Here is a 15,983-nt window from a genome sequence, read left to right on the forward strand (position 1 = left end):
TACAGAAAAGGATGAAGTACATTAATTATTGAACATTCTTGATTTGATACTATAGACTATGTAAGTAATTCAGTGCTAAAATTTGAAGCTGAAGATCTTCTTTAATATCTTTGACATAGTTTACAGATTTGCAGAAGTATTCAAGAAACAAACCTACACCTTTTTGAGTGTGCACATGTACAGCTATGCAGTGCTGTACTGCATAGTTCTAATTGTAAACCAAAGGATCCTTAAACTCATGTTCTGTCAGATTCTTTCTAAACAGGCAAAAATCTTTGATCTCAGAGAACAGGGTTCCTACCAATTATTGGTTCTGGAAAACAAATAGAGAACACACATCTTTTTTTTTAGGACTTTGAATGTAACAGACTTTCACTTTAGCTTGCTCAGGCACTAGAGGGGAGTGTGGCGTCATAGAAGTGCAGCAAGTGCTGCATTCTGCAAAGTGCGTATATGCTGGCATGCCCAGACACTGGGAAAAGGTACAGCAAAGAAGGACTAAGAAAAATATTTCCCTAAGATTGAAATAGGACAAACTTAGTTTGCAAAAGTCTACTTTGACCTAGTGTTTAACACAAAAATTCCCAATATAGGGATTTGATCTCCTTTAAGGGACAATATCATTCAATTTGGAGAAAGAAGTGGCCACCTACTCCAGTATTTGTACCTGGGAAATGCCATGGACAGAGGAGCGTGGAAGGCTACACTCCATGGGGTTGCAAAAAGAGTCAGATGTGACTTAGCGACTAAACAAGTCATTCAAATAATTTAATTTACAAAACCTTACTGTTATTTAAAAATGACATATGCTTGCTTATTTTTAAGAAGAAAGTCAAACAATATAGAAAAGTACAAAGAGGAAGTGAAAACAACTGGAACTCAAACGATATATTCCCACCATGTGGGAGAGGAGTCTTTCAGATGCCTCTCTCATTCACCCTCTACATACAGAAATATGCATATGATTTGAAATACATGAAATGACACTGTATGTATGTATTGTATGAAACTGTGCCTTCTGTTTCTGGAATGGTATTGTCACAGATGGAGTAGACACCTTTCTGTGGTTGTGAGAAGGACGAGTCACGGGACCTAGGTTTAAATTTCTTCTCCACTATGTGATGTTGGGCAAGCGAGTTAACCCATCTCCATGTACCTCAATTTCCTCATAATGCAAAAATAGGGATGACAATATTACCTACTTAGACAGTTGATGTGAAAGTAAAATCAGATCATGTAATTGTTTAAGATAGTACCTGGATCGTAATAAGTACTGAACACATTTTAACTATCTTAATACAAGTTTCAACTTCAGAGTAACATAGAAGGTTGTTACAGTATGAAAGTGGGATATTTTTTCAAATAACTTTCATCATGATAATCTTGAACCATGCTTTTAATATAAATTATTATTGCTTCTACATTTAACTATATCTTTCTTGACGCTGGTATTTACATGCAGCAAATACTATATACTTATTGACTGATCTACTCGAAGACTTTAACAGAAAGAGATGAACTACCTTTTGTGGAGGCCATTTAAAAATTGTTCTGTGGAACACAAGGTGCCTTTAAGCAGGAGAGTTTTCCATGGGCCAGCTTTGTAAGACATGACTCCAGCTAAAAATCCCTGTTAATTATTAAACCCTTATGTATAATCTGGATACCTGACACTGCAGATACTGAAGATTGAGAACAGAGAGTGTTTGTCTCTCAAGCCTAAACACGGATAGAAAAAAGTAGTTATGAGGTAGAAGGGGTTGAAAAACCTCAAACCTTTCCCTCTTACATTTAGAAAATAGTCTGGGTTATCTCCTGTTTTGGCTGGCATAACTACTGCCTAAGCAATCAGTTTAAACCTTGTTTGGGATTCCTGCTTATTTTAGCATGGCGGAACTTAAAATTCACAGGATCTTCCTTTTGGTTATTTCTCTGACAAAGTGTTTGGAGAGCACAAAACTGCTGGCAGACTTTAAAAAATGTGGTGACTTGGAATGTGAAGGTAAGTTGCTTTTCTTTTTTTCCTCTTAAACTAAGGCTCTGAAATGATATAAAATGTTATTTTGGGCATGTATGATAAAAAAATGAACATCAATATCATTGGGAAATATTTGTAGTTATACGGTATAGTCCATTATAAAAAGGACATGCTAGAAGCAAAACATTTTGTGATAGTTTTTAATGTAAATATAAAGGAGTAAGGATAACCTTATATATAAATATATCAGAAATTATAAAGATATTAATCCAGCTTTCAAAAACAAATTAGCACTTTTACTACTTTTTAAGATAAATGTAAATGATTTATATTAAAAAAATCAGGCCATTTGATAGCTATTTTTATGAAGCTCTTATATTTTTTAGTTTCTGTTTCACAATCAGAAGTTTCTGACTGTCATGAGTTTTCTAAGACTTTTTATTTCATACTATCATGATTTATTGTCCAAAACTTTAACAAACATTAATCATTTTTGCATAATTTATTATGTAAAAATACTGAAATGAGTTTTAGGAGTTGAAAATTTTATTTATGTCTTTGAATATTAAGCTTTCTTCTACAATGATAAATTAATTTTCATTTTGTTCTTTAAGAACTTATTTTCTGAAATTGGCATTATGGTACAAAATGAATAGCATCTTTCATCCCAATATATTATAATTGCTTTAAACCTTCTATCCCTCCAGTATGTGAGAATTATTTCTAATTTGCAACATGGAAATTAAAAATGCAAAATATTATTAGTATTAACACAAATAATTTAAAAGTAAATTTTTATGTGTAAACATTTTCTTTAGTAATTTGGATATGTAATTTAGTATAGAGAGAATGTTTACTAGATGATAATATTATTATATAAGCATTATATAATTATATTATCTACATAATAATAAAACAATTTTTATTTCCTTTTTTATGACTTCATTTTAGTTGCCTTAGGGTTAGGCACATATGTAAACAGAACATTCATATTTATAGTAATGGATAAAAGTTATTTTAATTTTAATTGCACAACTTAATCAAAATGTTTTACATATGTCAGTATAATTATAATAGTTAATATGGTATGTATATTACTTTACATGTTGAAGGGCTAAATCTAACATATGTAGATATAATCGTTCATAGTTACTAAGGGTCTGTTATGTGCTGGGTCTGGAAGATCAGGGGTGTGTATCTAAGCGGAATAAAATAAAATGTAAGATAAGTTTCTATTCCTCCAGCGATTTTCATTCTAGTAAATGATGATAAGACAAGTCAATATGAAATAGTAAATAGGGATACAACATAAGAATAATAGGTAATTTTGAAATTCAGAGAAGGGGCAGAGTAGGCTGGACCAATTAGGGATATCTCATATAAGAAGTAAGATATGAGTTGTCCATTAAGAGAGACTGATGGATTTCTAGAAAGGTTTAGGGAAAAACAGAAAGAAGAGCTTAGAATATAGAAGGCGGATGTTGCAGTGAAAAGAAAGTCAGTTCAGATCTGGCTCCACTATTTATCAGGTGTGTGACCATCTCTTTGAGACTTAATTAAAGGCTCATTTGTTAGTCTAAGATGAGATTATTTCCCTCATAGGCTGTTTTGAGAATTTCATAATAACAATGATAAAAGGTATGAAAGAGCTTATCATGATGCCTGGAATATAGTAGGTGCCAGGAAGAAAACTAATTATCTTTTCCTTCCCTTCTCTACTTTGTGTGTTACATAGCTTTAATAAGCAGAGTCTTCGCCATAAGAGATTACAGAGGACCTGACTGTCGATACCTGAACTTCACTAAGGGAGAAGAGATATCGGTTTATGTTAAACTCTCAGGAAAAAGGGAAGACTTGTGGGCAGGAAGTGTAAGTATCTAATTTTATAAATTGAATACAGAATAAATGACCAGATTGCACGAAGAAGCCTGCTTTTCATCTCTAAAAGAACTTTAACATTTCAAAGTACTATATATATATATGCTATGCTATGCTATGCTATGCTATGCTAAGTCGCTTCAGTCGTGTCCGACTCTGTGCGACCCCATAGACGGCAGCCCACCAGGCTCCCCCGTCCCTGGGATTCTCCAGGCAAGAACACTGGAGTGGGTTGCCATTTCCTTCTCCAATGCATGAAAGTGAAAAGTGAAAGTGAAGTCGCTCAGTCGTGTCCGACCCTCAGAGACCCCATGGACTGCAGCCCTCCAGGCTGCTCCATCCATGGGATTTTCCAGGCAAGAGTACTGGAGTGGGGTGCCATTGCCTTCTCCAATATATATATATATATACACACACACATATATATGTAAAACCTTTATATATATATGTAAAACCTTTATATATATTTATATATACCTTTGACGTATTTAAACAAATGGACATGTTCACTCCTGGTTCCAGAATTTCTATAAAAATAGCTTTGAGGAAGCCAGTCTGATTGGGCTGAAGGCTTAAGAGTGCCTTGAAGTTATTTTACATAGCATGCATAGTTTTTGAACTTACCTTTTATATTTGTTTGGAGAGACCTTAGAGGTACTGATGGAGGTACTGGATGACTAGGTAAGCCCAGCCATCCTTTATTGCTACCAACGGCCAAGTTTAAGAGAGACTGGGAAGTTTTAGTTAATCAGATTAAAAGACGTGTCTTGGGACTTCCCTGGCAGTCCAGTGGTTACAGCTGCATGCTATCACCTTTCACCGCCAAGGGTGCAGTTCCATTTCCTAACTGGGAAAACTGAGATATCAGTTGGCCAAAAAAATAAAAAAGACATGTTTTTCTGAGCAAATAAAGGACTTAGTTGCTATTGAAGAGGTCCTCTGAAAGATTAGTAGCCTAAGGAAATGAGGTATATGAATTTTTCATGGAAAAAAAGAATAACTGAGACACTTTTATTTGGCCCAAAGTCCTATTACACTGAAATTCCTAGATGCCTGAATCATCTTTCTGAATATATAACATAGACAAATTAATGATTAATATTTTCAGTTGAAAATAGATTGGTATCTTAGATTATATCATTATGTTTTAGAATGAAAACATACCATGACACATGATTTTATTCCCAAGCTGAGCAAGCATGACCAACCTGATACATACATCGTTTCCATATAGCATATGCATAAGAGCTCTTCCTTGTATAGCATCTACACGGGAAGCCTCTGATCTTTATTTGAAGGAGCAGATTCTACATGGGTCAATCCTGCTTCTTAGCATTAGAGGCTATATGACTGAACCTCAGACATTGTTGACCAGAATTGTTTACCTGGACTTTGCAGCTCCCAAGACTGCTTACTGCTTATGGTTCTTTAAACACATTATTTCTCTGCCTTGAATGCACTGGAGGTATCTAATGCAACTATAAGAAAAATGAAACAGTAGGTATCATAAGAAGAAAGCATTCTTTCTTGCCTACTATGTGTGAAAATGATAGTTCCTCACAAAGCAACATGTAATGTGTGGAGCCAGGGTGAAGTTTCGAGCACACTTAGTTTTGTGCTTTAGGTGTCCAGTCCAGGCAGATAGCCATTTAAGAAGCCACACTGTGGGCTTCCCTGGTGTCTCAGTGGTAAAGAATCCACCTGCCAGTGCAGGAGACATGGGTTTGATCTCTGATCTGGGAAGACCCCACATGCTGCCAAGCAACTGAAACCGTGGACCACAGTTATTGAACCCACACTCTAGAGCCTAGGAGTCACAACTACTGAAGCCCATGTGCTCTAGAGCCCGTGCTCTGCAACGAGAGAAGCCACTGCGATGAGAAGCCTGCACACCACAACTAGAGAACAGACCCTGCTTTCTGCAACTAGAGAAAAGCCTGCATAGCAACAAAGACATAGCACAGCCAAAAATAAGTAAATAAATAAAATTAAAAGAATCTACACTGTGTGATTAAGACTCTGGGCTTTCGTTGCTGAGGGCCTGGGTTCAATCCCTGGTCAAAGAACTAAGATCCTGCAAACCAGGTTTTGTGACCATAGAAAAGAAGCCACATTGTGGAGTTCGCTTTGTCAGTTTTCAAATAGTTGCAGCAACTGAAGAGCTGGAAAAATCAGACTTGAGGTATAATGGTGCTAAATCAAAGGGCCAAAAGAAATACACTCTTTAAACTTGGACAGGGGTAGGAAATGGGCTGAGAGTGGCCGTGTGAAGCCTTCACTCTTGGGGGACATCTTGAAGGCACTTAAACAAGATTGAGAGGATCTCTGTCACCAAGGTACAGAAGTTAAATGGAACCCAATTCCCTCTAGAGGACTTGTAGATGTTTACTATCTTGATGAATCCATCTTGGCTCTTCAGAGTTTAAACATCTTATTTTGACATCCTGAAAATGCTGAATATGTCACAGCTCCATCTAGCTTGGCTACTGTCACCATTCCCTTGTTTTTTGATATTCCAGGTTTATTAGTATAAATCTGTGGTCCACTAGGCAAGAAAGGTCATTAAGAACAGAAAGAGGAAGAAAATGAGTGGTTTTCCCTCTGAAATCTGAAAAAGTGCCATTTTATAGCTTGTCCCTTTGTTCCCTCAAATTAACCCTGTTCTGTTGAGTAGCAAATGGAATATGATTTCATTGGACTTTCTTTTAGATGGTAAATGAAAACCAATTAATATTTGTGATTTGAAATACATGAAAGTCAAGGACATGGAACAAAATTAGGCTCAATAGCTATTGCTTTGATCACTCTTACTTGCTAATATTTATTCTTCATTTTGATAGAAAGGAAAGGACTTTGGATATTTTCCCAGAGATGCAGTCCAGATCGAAGAAGTATTCATATCTGAGGAAGTTCAAATACCAACAAAAGTGAGTAAACAGATTTTGGTTGTTAATTGAACTGATTTATTTTTTAAAGTAAATTTATATATTTTTTCTCTAACAAAAGAAATAATTGTAAACACCCAAGAATTCTCTTTTCCAATTACCAGTTTTCCTTTTCTTCTTCCTCCTTTTAATGAATGTATTCTTTATTTAATTTATTTTTAAATTAATTGATATTGGAGTATAGTTATTCTGTGTGTGTGGGTGTGTGTGTGTGTGTTAGTCATTCATTCATGTCTGACTCTTTGTGACCCCTTTGGACAGTAGCCCACCAGGATCCTCTGTCCATGATATTCTCAAGGCAAGAATATTGGATGGGGTTGCCATTCCCTTAACGGTTATTAGTTGAATTTAAAATTTCTTGATTAACACAGTTTTCTGTGGTGTAAGTGCTCATTAGTTACACATCTTATATAGTGGATACATAAAATAGTCTTAAGTGGAGAAGGAAATGGCAACCCACTCCAGTATTCTTGCCTAGAGAATCCTGTGGACAGAGGAGCCTGGTGGGCTGCTGTCCATGGGGTCGCATAGAGTCGGACACAACGGAAGCAACTTAGCATGCATGCCTTGGAGAAGGAAATGGCAACCCATTCCAGTATTCTTGCGTGGAGAATCCCAGGGATGGAGGAGCCTGGTGGGCTGCTGTCTATGGGGTTGCACAGAGTCAGACACGACTGAAGCGACTTAGCTGTAGCAGCATCAGTGCCACAAAATGAAATATAGGTCACTAACTACAAACCACCCAAGAGTTCCATTTCCACTTAAACCAAGGTCACACACTTTATGTCTGAACTTTTTTTATTTTTTGTCTTCATTCATATCTTGGTAGTTTTCCCTGCTTTCCCATAAAGTTTTTCTATGAGGGGTATTATATAAAAAAAAAAAATAGTCTTAAGAACTAACACTAGGAATAGTTTGAGTATGTGAATAATATCAGGTAAAACAGGGTTAATGACAAAGATTTTGCTTACTGAAAAATTAGCAGGCAGTAGAATACAGTGGTTTAGAGCATCAATTCTAGAGATGGGCTGGGTTCAAAGCCTGACTTAGACACTTAGTTGTCATGTGATCTTTGTGCCTTTTTTCTCATTTGTAAAATGAGGATGATGATTATAAACTTACCTCATGAATGTATTGAGGAAAAAAGAGCATATGAAACCACATAAAACAGCATTTACTAAGTGCTATGTAAATCTTAGATATTATTACTAATGTTATTGTCCTCCTGAGACAGAGTTTATTTCCCATCATACTCTCTAGGTCTCCAATCTGTAAACCTCTTTTGCTGTTGGATTTTTAACTGAGTTTGATAATGCTGGGCTTGATAATGAGAAAGGGAATCAGAAGGTGACTTTTCAATACGTGAATTTGACTAGCACATTTAACTCAGATTCTGTGTCGATCTCTGGATCAGCAAGATCCTCTGGAGGAGAATATGGGCACCCACTCCACAATTCTTGCCTGGAAAATCCCGTGGACAGAGGAACCTGGCAGGCTATGGTCCATAGGATCACAAAGAGTCGGACACAACTGAAGCAACTTAGCACACACACACACGCAGGTTAAGCCAGTTTACCTTAAATGAGGTCAGTGTGAAGTCAGTTCTCCCTGGTTAAGTAAACTGTCTATTATTTGGCTCTTTCCCAGCACAAATTCTGGGATTAACTGTCTATTCACTCTGTAACTATTGGTCCTGCCAGTTCTGTCTCCAAAATATATCTATCTGTCTTCTCTTCATTTTTACTCTCCCTATAGCTCTGACTCAAGGCATAATTACCTCCTGAGTAGAACCTGCAGTAGATTTCTAACTGGTCTTTTTACCTTTACTTTTGCCCTCTTCCAATTCATTCTCTAAACAGCCATGAACCTTATAGTCATGAATCAGAATTCAAAAAATTAGATCTTGTCATTCACTTGGTTTAAAGCCTTTCAACAGCTTTGCGTTGCATCTGACTCCTTACCTGGCTCTGCATGATCTGTTCCTGCCCTCTGCTGACCCTGTCTTATGCCCTTCTTCTGGCCCCCACTATGCTCCTAGCCATGCTGGCCTATTGACTGTTCTTAGACCATGCCAAGCGCTTTCCCTGCCTAAAAACCCAAATAGGTCATTCTCTTTGTTTGGAGTGCTTTCCCTAAGTTCTTCATCTGGTTAGTTCCTCCTTATCCTTTTGTTGTTGTTTAGTCTTTAAGCTGTAGGGCACAGCTTAAACATCAGTGCCTCAGAGAGCTCTTTCATGATGGTTCTAAAGGAATTATTGCTTCTCAACCACAGCTTCCTGTTTATTTCCTGCATAGCACTTATCACAGTCTATTATTTATTGTTTCTATCATTTACTATAGAATTTCAGTACTTGGCACAGAGCAGAGCACATAGTAGGCATATAGGAGGCCCAAATTCTTAGGTCAAGTCCCCTGGGAAATAGATGGACTTTTGCATCCAAGAAGTGCACTGGGGGTGGGTACTCTTAAGAATAGCACTTATAAGGAAACACCAGAAAAAGCAGGATTGGACAGACAGAGAAGTTGAACTATGATGCAGTTGCAGCAATGATTTCAGGTGATTCTATAAGGAACTTAGATGCTGGGATGGCCTTTCAGATTTGTTCTGAATAGAGGCAAGGGGTTGGGCCTTTTTATCCTTGCACAGCTGGCTCATCTAGGGTAGTATAACCTTGGGCTACATTAGGCTAGTATTTACTAGAGACAGTTGCTATTTCAAGTATTTGATTCATTTAATCTTTCACAACAGCCCTATAAGGTATTATTTTTCTTATTTTACAAATGAAGAGACTGAGGCATAGAAAGATCATCTAATTCACCCAAGGTCACAAAGCTAGTAAACAGCGGGATTAAGATTTCAATCCATGGTGTTTGGCTCCAATGTCTATTAATCACCTACAGTGTTGCAGTGCCAAAATTATACTGTAAAAAATTGTAATTCTGAAGTTTATTTTTTGTAAAATTCTGAGTTTTATTCTCATTTTATAATGGTGATAACCAAAGAGCAGTGCATATCAGTGTCTCATACCTTCAAATAAAAAAAATAGCTTTTACCATTTTATTCTTGAAAATTTGGTTGTTCTGTGAGATGAGCAAGGGGATCCCTGCCTCCACTGGCTGTTTGCAATAACTCAATGAAAGAAGCCTAAGTGTCTTAGTGTAGCTTCTAACCAGGCCGTCATGCTTTAGAGTCTGGTTTTTCTGAGCTGTGATCATGTGCTGTAAGTTCCACTCTGAAACCACGGCACAGCTCCATGTGTCCATTCAGTGTACCCTTACAAGGAGCAAGGTTTTGTGGCCATGTACGCCTTTTCATTAGAGTTTCTTTGCAGAATATACTCAGTACTAGATTGCCTTTTCTTCTAAAGTTCTTCAACTATTTGATAACAAATCCTAATGCAAGTGATATAAACCTAACTGAGGTTTATATCAGTAACCCTGAAAAGTCAGTTATGATACAAGTGTTTGCAATTAGGAGTTTTTGCTCAGCTATTGAGCTAGTTGTGTGGCCTTGGGAAAATGACACTCATTTGGAATGATTTTGGACAAACAAGGAGTTTCAGTATATTAATGTTAATCATATATTTATTTTTCCTTTCAGGAATCTGACTTTTTCTGTCTTCTTGGAATAAGCTACATATTTGAAAATGAAGCTAGTGAGTTAAACAGTGATAATAGTGAAAATATGTATCCATATGAAGAAGATAATGACCCCAAATCTAGTGTATATGAAAGTGATTTTCAGATAGAACCTGGCTTTTATTCAACTTCTGAAAGTAGTTTGTTTGAAGACCAATTTCCAGCTTCAGAGGCTCTTGAAGATATCAGAAGTACTAGTGAATTAGAAGATTGGGAAGCAGAAGCTGAAAGTATCGAACAGTATCTTATTCCAGAAGAGGATCATGTCCCACCATCTTCAGCTGTCCCTGAAGTGAAAGGATGGTTTGGATTTGGAAAGGACCAAGCTGAAGAAAAGCCTTTTGAATCAGTTACTGATCCTCAAGAAGAAAGCTCATTTCTAAGTAGACAAATAGCAGTGGAAGATGAGACTGACCCAGAGGAATTAAACAGTGGTGAGCCCCAAACAGAACATAAGCAAGAACTTGAATTAGAGTTTGATTCGGTGCCAAAGGAACAGTCTGAACTGTTAGTATCTGAGTTAGAGCACAGTCTCAATCCTCAAGACACTGGTTGGTTTGGTGGTGGATTTACAAGTTATTTGGGTTTTGGAGGTAAGGATACAGAGCTTGAGTTATCGTCCAAAGAAAGCAACCCACCGTTAGAAGATGTTCCTAGTTCCATATCCTCTGAGGAAGAACCCACTGTTCCGTGTACAGAAATATTAACAGAAAAGGAAGACATAATCACTAATGAGAGCTCAATTCTCAAGCCAAGTTGGTTTGATTTTGGTTTTGCTATGCTAGGCTTCGCATATGCTAATGAAGATAAAATGATATCAGATGATGGAAAAAATGAAGAAGGAAGTGAGGAAGATAAACATAGACATCCTTCAACAAGTGAATTTGACCCTGATAAGGAACAAGAAATAAAACTAATAAAAGTTACGGAAACTGAAAATCAAATAGGCAAGGAAAGGGTCTTAGAGAAAACAGAGGATTCTGATACTGTACCATATTTTAAAAAGTTATTGTATAATTTTGACAACCGCTGGAGGTTCCAGAACACTCCAAAGGAAATGGAATTGACATTTCCCAAACAGACTCTGGATGAAAGTAATGTAGGTGAAAATGATGAAACAGAAGAATTTTCAGCTGAAAAGTACCCCACAGATAATATAGAAGATACGTTGAAAAGTGGTTACAGTCAGCCAGGTTAGTATAAAAATATCTATAATGTGATTTCTTTTTTAAACATAGGAAAAAGTGAAATTGCTAGTTGCTCAGTCGTGTCTGACTTTTTGAGGTGCCATGGACTGTAGCCCGCCAGGCTCCTCTGTCCATGAATTCTCCGGGCCAGAATATTGGAGTGGGTAGCCATTCTCTTCTTCAGGGGATCTGCCCAACCCAGGGGTCAAACCTGGGTCTCCCACATTATGGGCAGATTCTTTACAGTCTGAGCCTATTTTTAAAAGTACAAATCACATGAAAAATCCAGGAATCCTTGTTTTTCTAAATAAACAATAATCAGCAACAACCTTGTCAATCACCCTTTTATCAATATATCTGGTTTGCTCTGGGACTTAGTAGATCTTAAAGTAAAGTGAAAGTCAGTCAGTCATGTCCAACTCTTTGTGACCCCATGGACTGGGGCCTGCCAGGGTCCTCTGTTCATGGAGTTCTCCAGGCAAGAATACTGGAGTTGGTTGCCATTCCATGCTCCAGGGGCTCTTCCCAACTCAGGGTTCAAACGCAGGTCTCCCACATTGCAGGTGGGTTCTTTACTGTCTGAGCCACCAGGGAAGTGCTTAGTAGATCTTAATATCATAAAATCTCAAGGGACAAGGAATGATTGGATGTATATGGATATTTCAAGGAGATCTCTAGGTATTTTACAATAAGTTTTAATCAAACTGCTATATGTAGACAGGTTTAAAAATATATTTAGTGCTAAGGCTTTTTTTTTCCCTAAACAAAAGCAATTTCTGTTCCCTTTGTCCATCTCTACTTCCACCTCTCTCCCAAGGATAATAATTTCTTTTATTTTTTAGAGAATATTTCTTGTAGTATTTATCTATTTTCTAAATAAAGTATTTATATTGTTCTCCTTTGATTAACCTATTTTAGATAATGTCCATTGACTTTCTGTTCTGTTAGGTGATAATTTTTGCTTATTAGGTTATTTTAAAAACACCTTTCATTACTTTAAAATAGCCTTGGTTTCTAAATTATATTTTATTCTAGATTTATAGTTCCTCACCTCCCCACTAAGAAGATCTGTGATAACAAAGGTTTTCTTTAAGTGTACAAGGTAATATGGAAACTCAAGCAAAAACAATGTAAAACGTTTTCCACATTGTCCATCAAGTCTCTCAATTCTGGGAGCTCAACAGAAGGCAACAGAAGAGAGCAGAGTAGGGGAGGAGACTTCTAGGTGTCCAGGCATCAGTGACACCTATGATTAAAAACACGTGGATTATATTTTAAGTAGAGTTATATAACATGACTTTCGCACATCTCCATTCTGTCTTTATGATGGGCAGATTAGAAACTCAACAAATATTGGCCAATAATACAGAAACGATTGAACTTTAGAATGACAGAAAAACTTTCACAAGAAGAGATCAATAATGTTGCAAACTCAGAAAGAAACACATTTCACTGGAGCTGGTTGATTTTCTTGAATTTCCAGAAGAACTATATGTTATTTCTTAATATTCTATAAAATGTGAGTTCTTTATTTGATCAACATCCTTTAACCAGAATATAGACTTTAGATTCTAAGTGAAGTGAAAGTATTAGTCGCTCAGTCATGTCAGACTCTTTGAGACCCCATGGCCTGTAGCCGGCTAGGCTCTTCTGTTCATGGAATTCTCCAGGCAAGAATACTAGAGTGGGTAGCCATTCCCTTCTCTAGGGGATCTTCCTGACCCACGGATCGAACTTGGGTCTCCTGCATCGCAGGCAGATTCTTTACCATCTGGGCCACCTCTAACACTTTTCTAAATAAGAAAGGTGTAGATATGATGATTTTCATGACTGAAAACATTAGAGACCTAGATTTTCAAAGGCTAGAGGAAATTATTTTATTCTAAGCTTGTTAGATCCTAAAGAGATATTTGTGAAAAAGCAGATAAGAGTAACTGGAAAGAAGAGACTAAAACAAAGCAATATCAACCCAGAAATAAAAATATTTTAGAGCTTATATATAGAAACTTCAGGGCATTCTGAATATCATTTTAGTAGAATTTATTTCATGTAGTGATGCTGGGAAAATAACTTGGTAAATAGTCAAGCAGTGCATTTATGCAATTATAACTAGTTTTGAAGGATTTTTATAAAAGTGTTAAGAAATTCTTTTAAGGTTCAGAAAAAAGATGCCTTACTCTACAAATATTTCAAAACATTTCACTATTAACTAAATGAAAACAAACTAAGGTCATGCAAAGTTTGCTATTAAAAATGAGAATACTAAAGGAAGGATTCAGTTAATGCCACAGAGTCTATTTTCTGGATATTGGAGAAATAGCTAAAATAGCCAATATTTTCAGATAATTTCACTACCCCTTTTAGGGAATAACAAGTGAAAACTGGACTTATTTGTAAAGAATGCATAAGAAAAATGAATCGCTGATCTTGAATAAGTATTTGTGAAAAGTTGAGGCTTGAGATAACACATTTACAAAAAGCCAATATTGCTGATCTAAGAATTTACAAAATAAATTAATTAGATAAGTTATTTATATTATAATATTAATAGCTATTTTACAAAAGGATTCCAACTGAGCTTATTTAAATAATGAATTTTCCAAGTACAGTTAAATATGAAAGAATATTATTTTATTTGAATTAAAACTTTATTAATTTATTAAAAATTATAAGAAAGTCATAGCTGTATCTAATGTAAATCTTTTTTAAAAATTCAAGTATTTACAATATTTCAGGTATACAGCAAAGTGATTCAGTTATATATATATATAAAATATATATACATATAAGAACCTATATGAATATACAGATAAGAATATATATTACTTTTTAGATTGTTTTCAATTATAGGTTATTATAAGATATTGAATATAGTTTCCTGTGCTATTATTAGGACCTTGTTGTTTATTTTATATACAGTAGTATATAAATGTTAATCCCAAATTCTTAATTTATCCCTCCCTTTCTTTCCTTTTGGTAACTATAAGTTTGTTTTCTGTCTGAGTCTATTTCTGTTTTGTAAATAAGTTCATTTGTATAATTTTTCTAGATTCCACATGTAAGTGATATCATATGATATTTGTCATTCACTATCTGACTTCATCTAGTATGATAAGCTCTAGGTCTATCCAATGCTGCAAATAGCATTATTTCATTCTTTTTTATGGCCTATAGTCCATCGTATGTATTGAATACATACAATTTTCTTTTTCTGTTCATCTGTTGATAGACATTTAAACTGCTTCCATGTCTTGGCTATTGTAAATAATGCATGTATATTTTCAGATTATAGTTTTTTTCCAGTATATGGCCAGGTGTGGGGTTGTTGGATCCTATGGAAGTTCTATTTTTAATTTTTTAAGGGACCTCCATGCTGTTCTCCCTAGTGGCTGCACCAGTTTATGTTCCCACCAAAGTACAGAAGGCTTTCCTTTTCTCCACACCCTTTTCAGTATTCATTGTTGACTTTTTGATGATGGCCAAAACTCCTCAGGTCAGTAGGTGCGCAATATGCTACTGGAGATCAGTGGAGAAATAACTCCAGAAAGAATGAAGGGAGGGAGCCAAAGCAAAAAGAATACCCAGCTGTGGATGTGACTGGTGATAGAAGCAAGGTCCAATGCTGTAAAGAGCAATATTGCATAGGAACCTGGAATGTCAGGTCCATGAATCAAGGCAAATTGGAAGTGGTCAAACAAGAGATGGCAAGAGTGAATGTCGACATTCTAGGAATCAGCAAACTGAAATGGACTGGAATGGGTGAATTTAACTCAGGTGACCATTATATCTACTACTGCGGGCAGGAATCCCTCAGAAGAAATGGAGTGGCCATCATGGTCAACAAAAGAGTCTGAAATGCAGTACTTGGATACAATCTCAAAAACGACAGAATGATCTCTCTTCGTTTCCAAGGCAAACCATTCAATATCACAGTAATCCAAGTCTATGCCCCAACCAGTAATACTGAAGAAGCTGAAGTTGAACGGTTGTATGAAGACCTACAAGACCTTTTAGAACTAACACCCAAAAAAGATGTCCTTTTCATTATAGGGGACTGGAATGCAAAAGTAGGAAGTCAAGAAACACCTGTAGTAACAGGAAAATTTGGCCTTGGAATATGGAATGAAGCAGGGCAAAGACTGATAGAGTTTTGCCAAGAAAATGCACTGGTCATAACAAACACCCTCTTCCAACAACACAAGAGAAGATTCTATACATGGACATCACCAGATGGTCAACACCAAAATCAGATTGATTATATTCTTTGCAGCCAAAGATGGAGAAGCTCTATACAGTCAGCAAAAACAAGACCAGGAGCTGACTGTGGCTCAGACCATGAACTCCTTATTGCCAAAT

General features: G+C 36.3%; 1 protein-coding gene across 4 annotated transcripts in view; it reads left to right on the forward strand.

Annotated features, from left to right (window-relative positions):
- Positions 1–1,647: 1,647 nt before the first annotated feature.
- The window catches only part of CTAGE5 (CTAGE family, member 5), a 97,449-nt gene continuing 83,113 nt past the window's right edge, over positions 1,648–15,983 (forward strand). For all 4 annotated transcript variants that reach the window (XM_010835333.1, XM_010835335.1, XM_010835334.1 and 1 more), the window contains exons 1-4: positions 1,648–2,002; positions 3,714–3,847; positions 6,697–6,783; positions 10,403–11,633. In XM_010835333.1, the coding sequence (XP_010833635.1) occupies positions 1,888–2,002; positions 3,714–3,847; positions 6,697–6,783; positions 10,403–11,633 (1,567 nt within the window). In that variant the 5' untranslated portion in view covers positions 1,648–1,887. The remainder of the gene's footprint in view (positions 2,003–3,713; positions 3,848–6,696; positions 6,784–10,402; positions 11,634–15,983) is intronic.

The sequence above is a fragment of the Bison bison genome, unplaced genomic scaffold (genome assembly GCF_000754665.1).
Source record: "Bison bison bison isolate TAMUID 2011002044 unplaced genomic scaffold, Bison_UMD1.0 scf7180017864041, whole genome shotgun sequence".
Classification (NCBI taxonomy): Eukaryota; Metazoa; Chordata; class Mammalia; order Artiodactyla; family Bovidae; genus Bison; species Bison bison.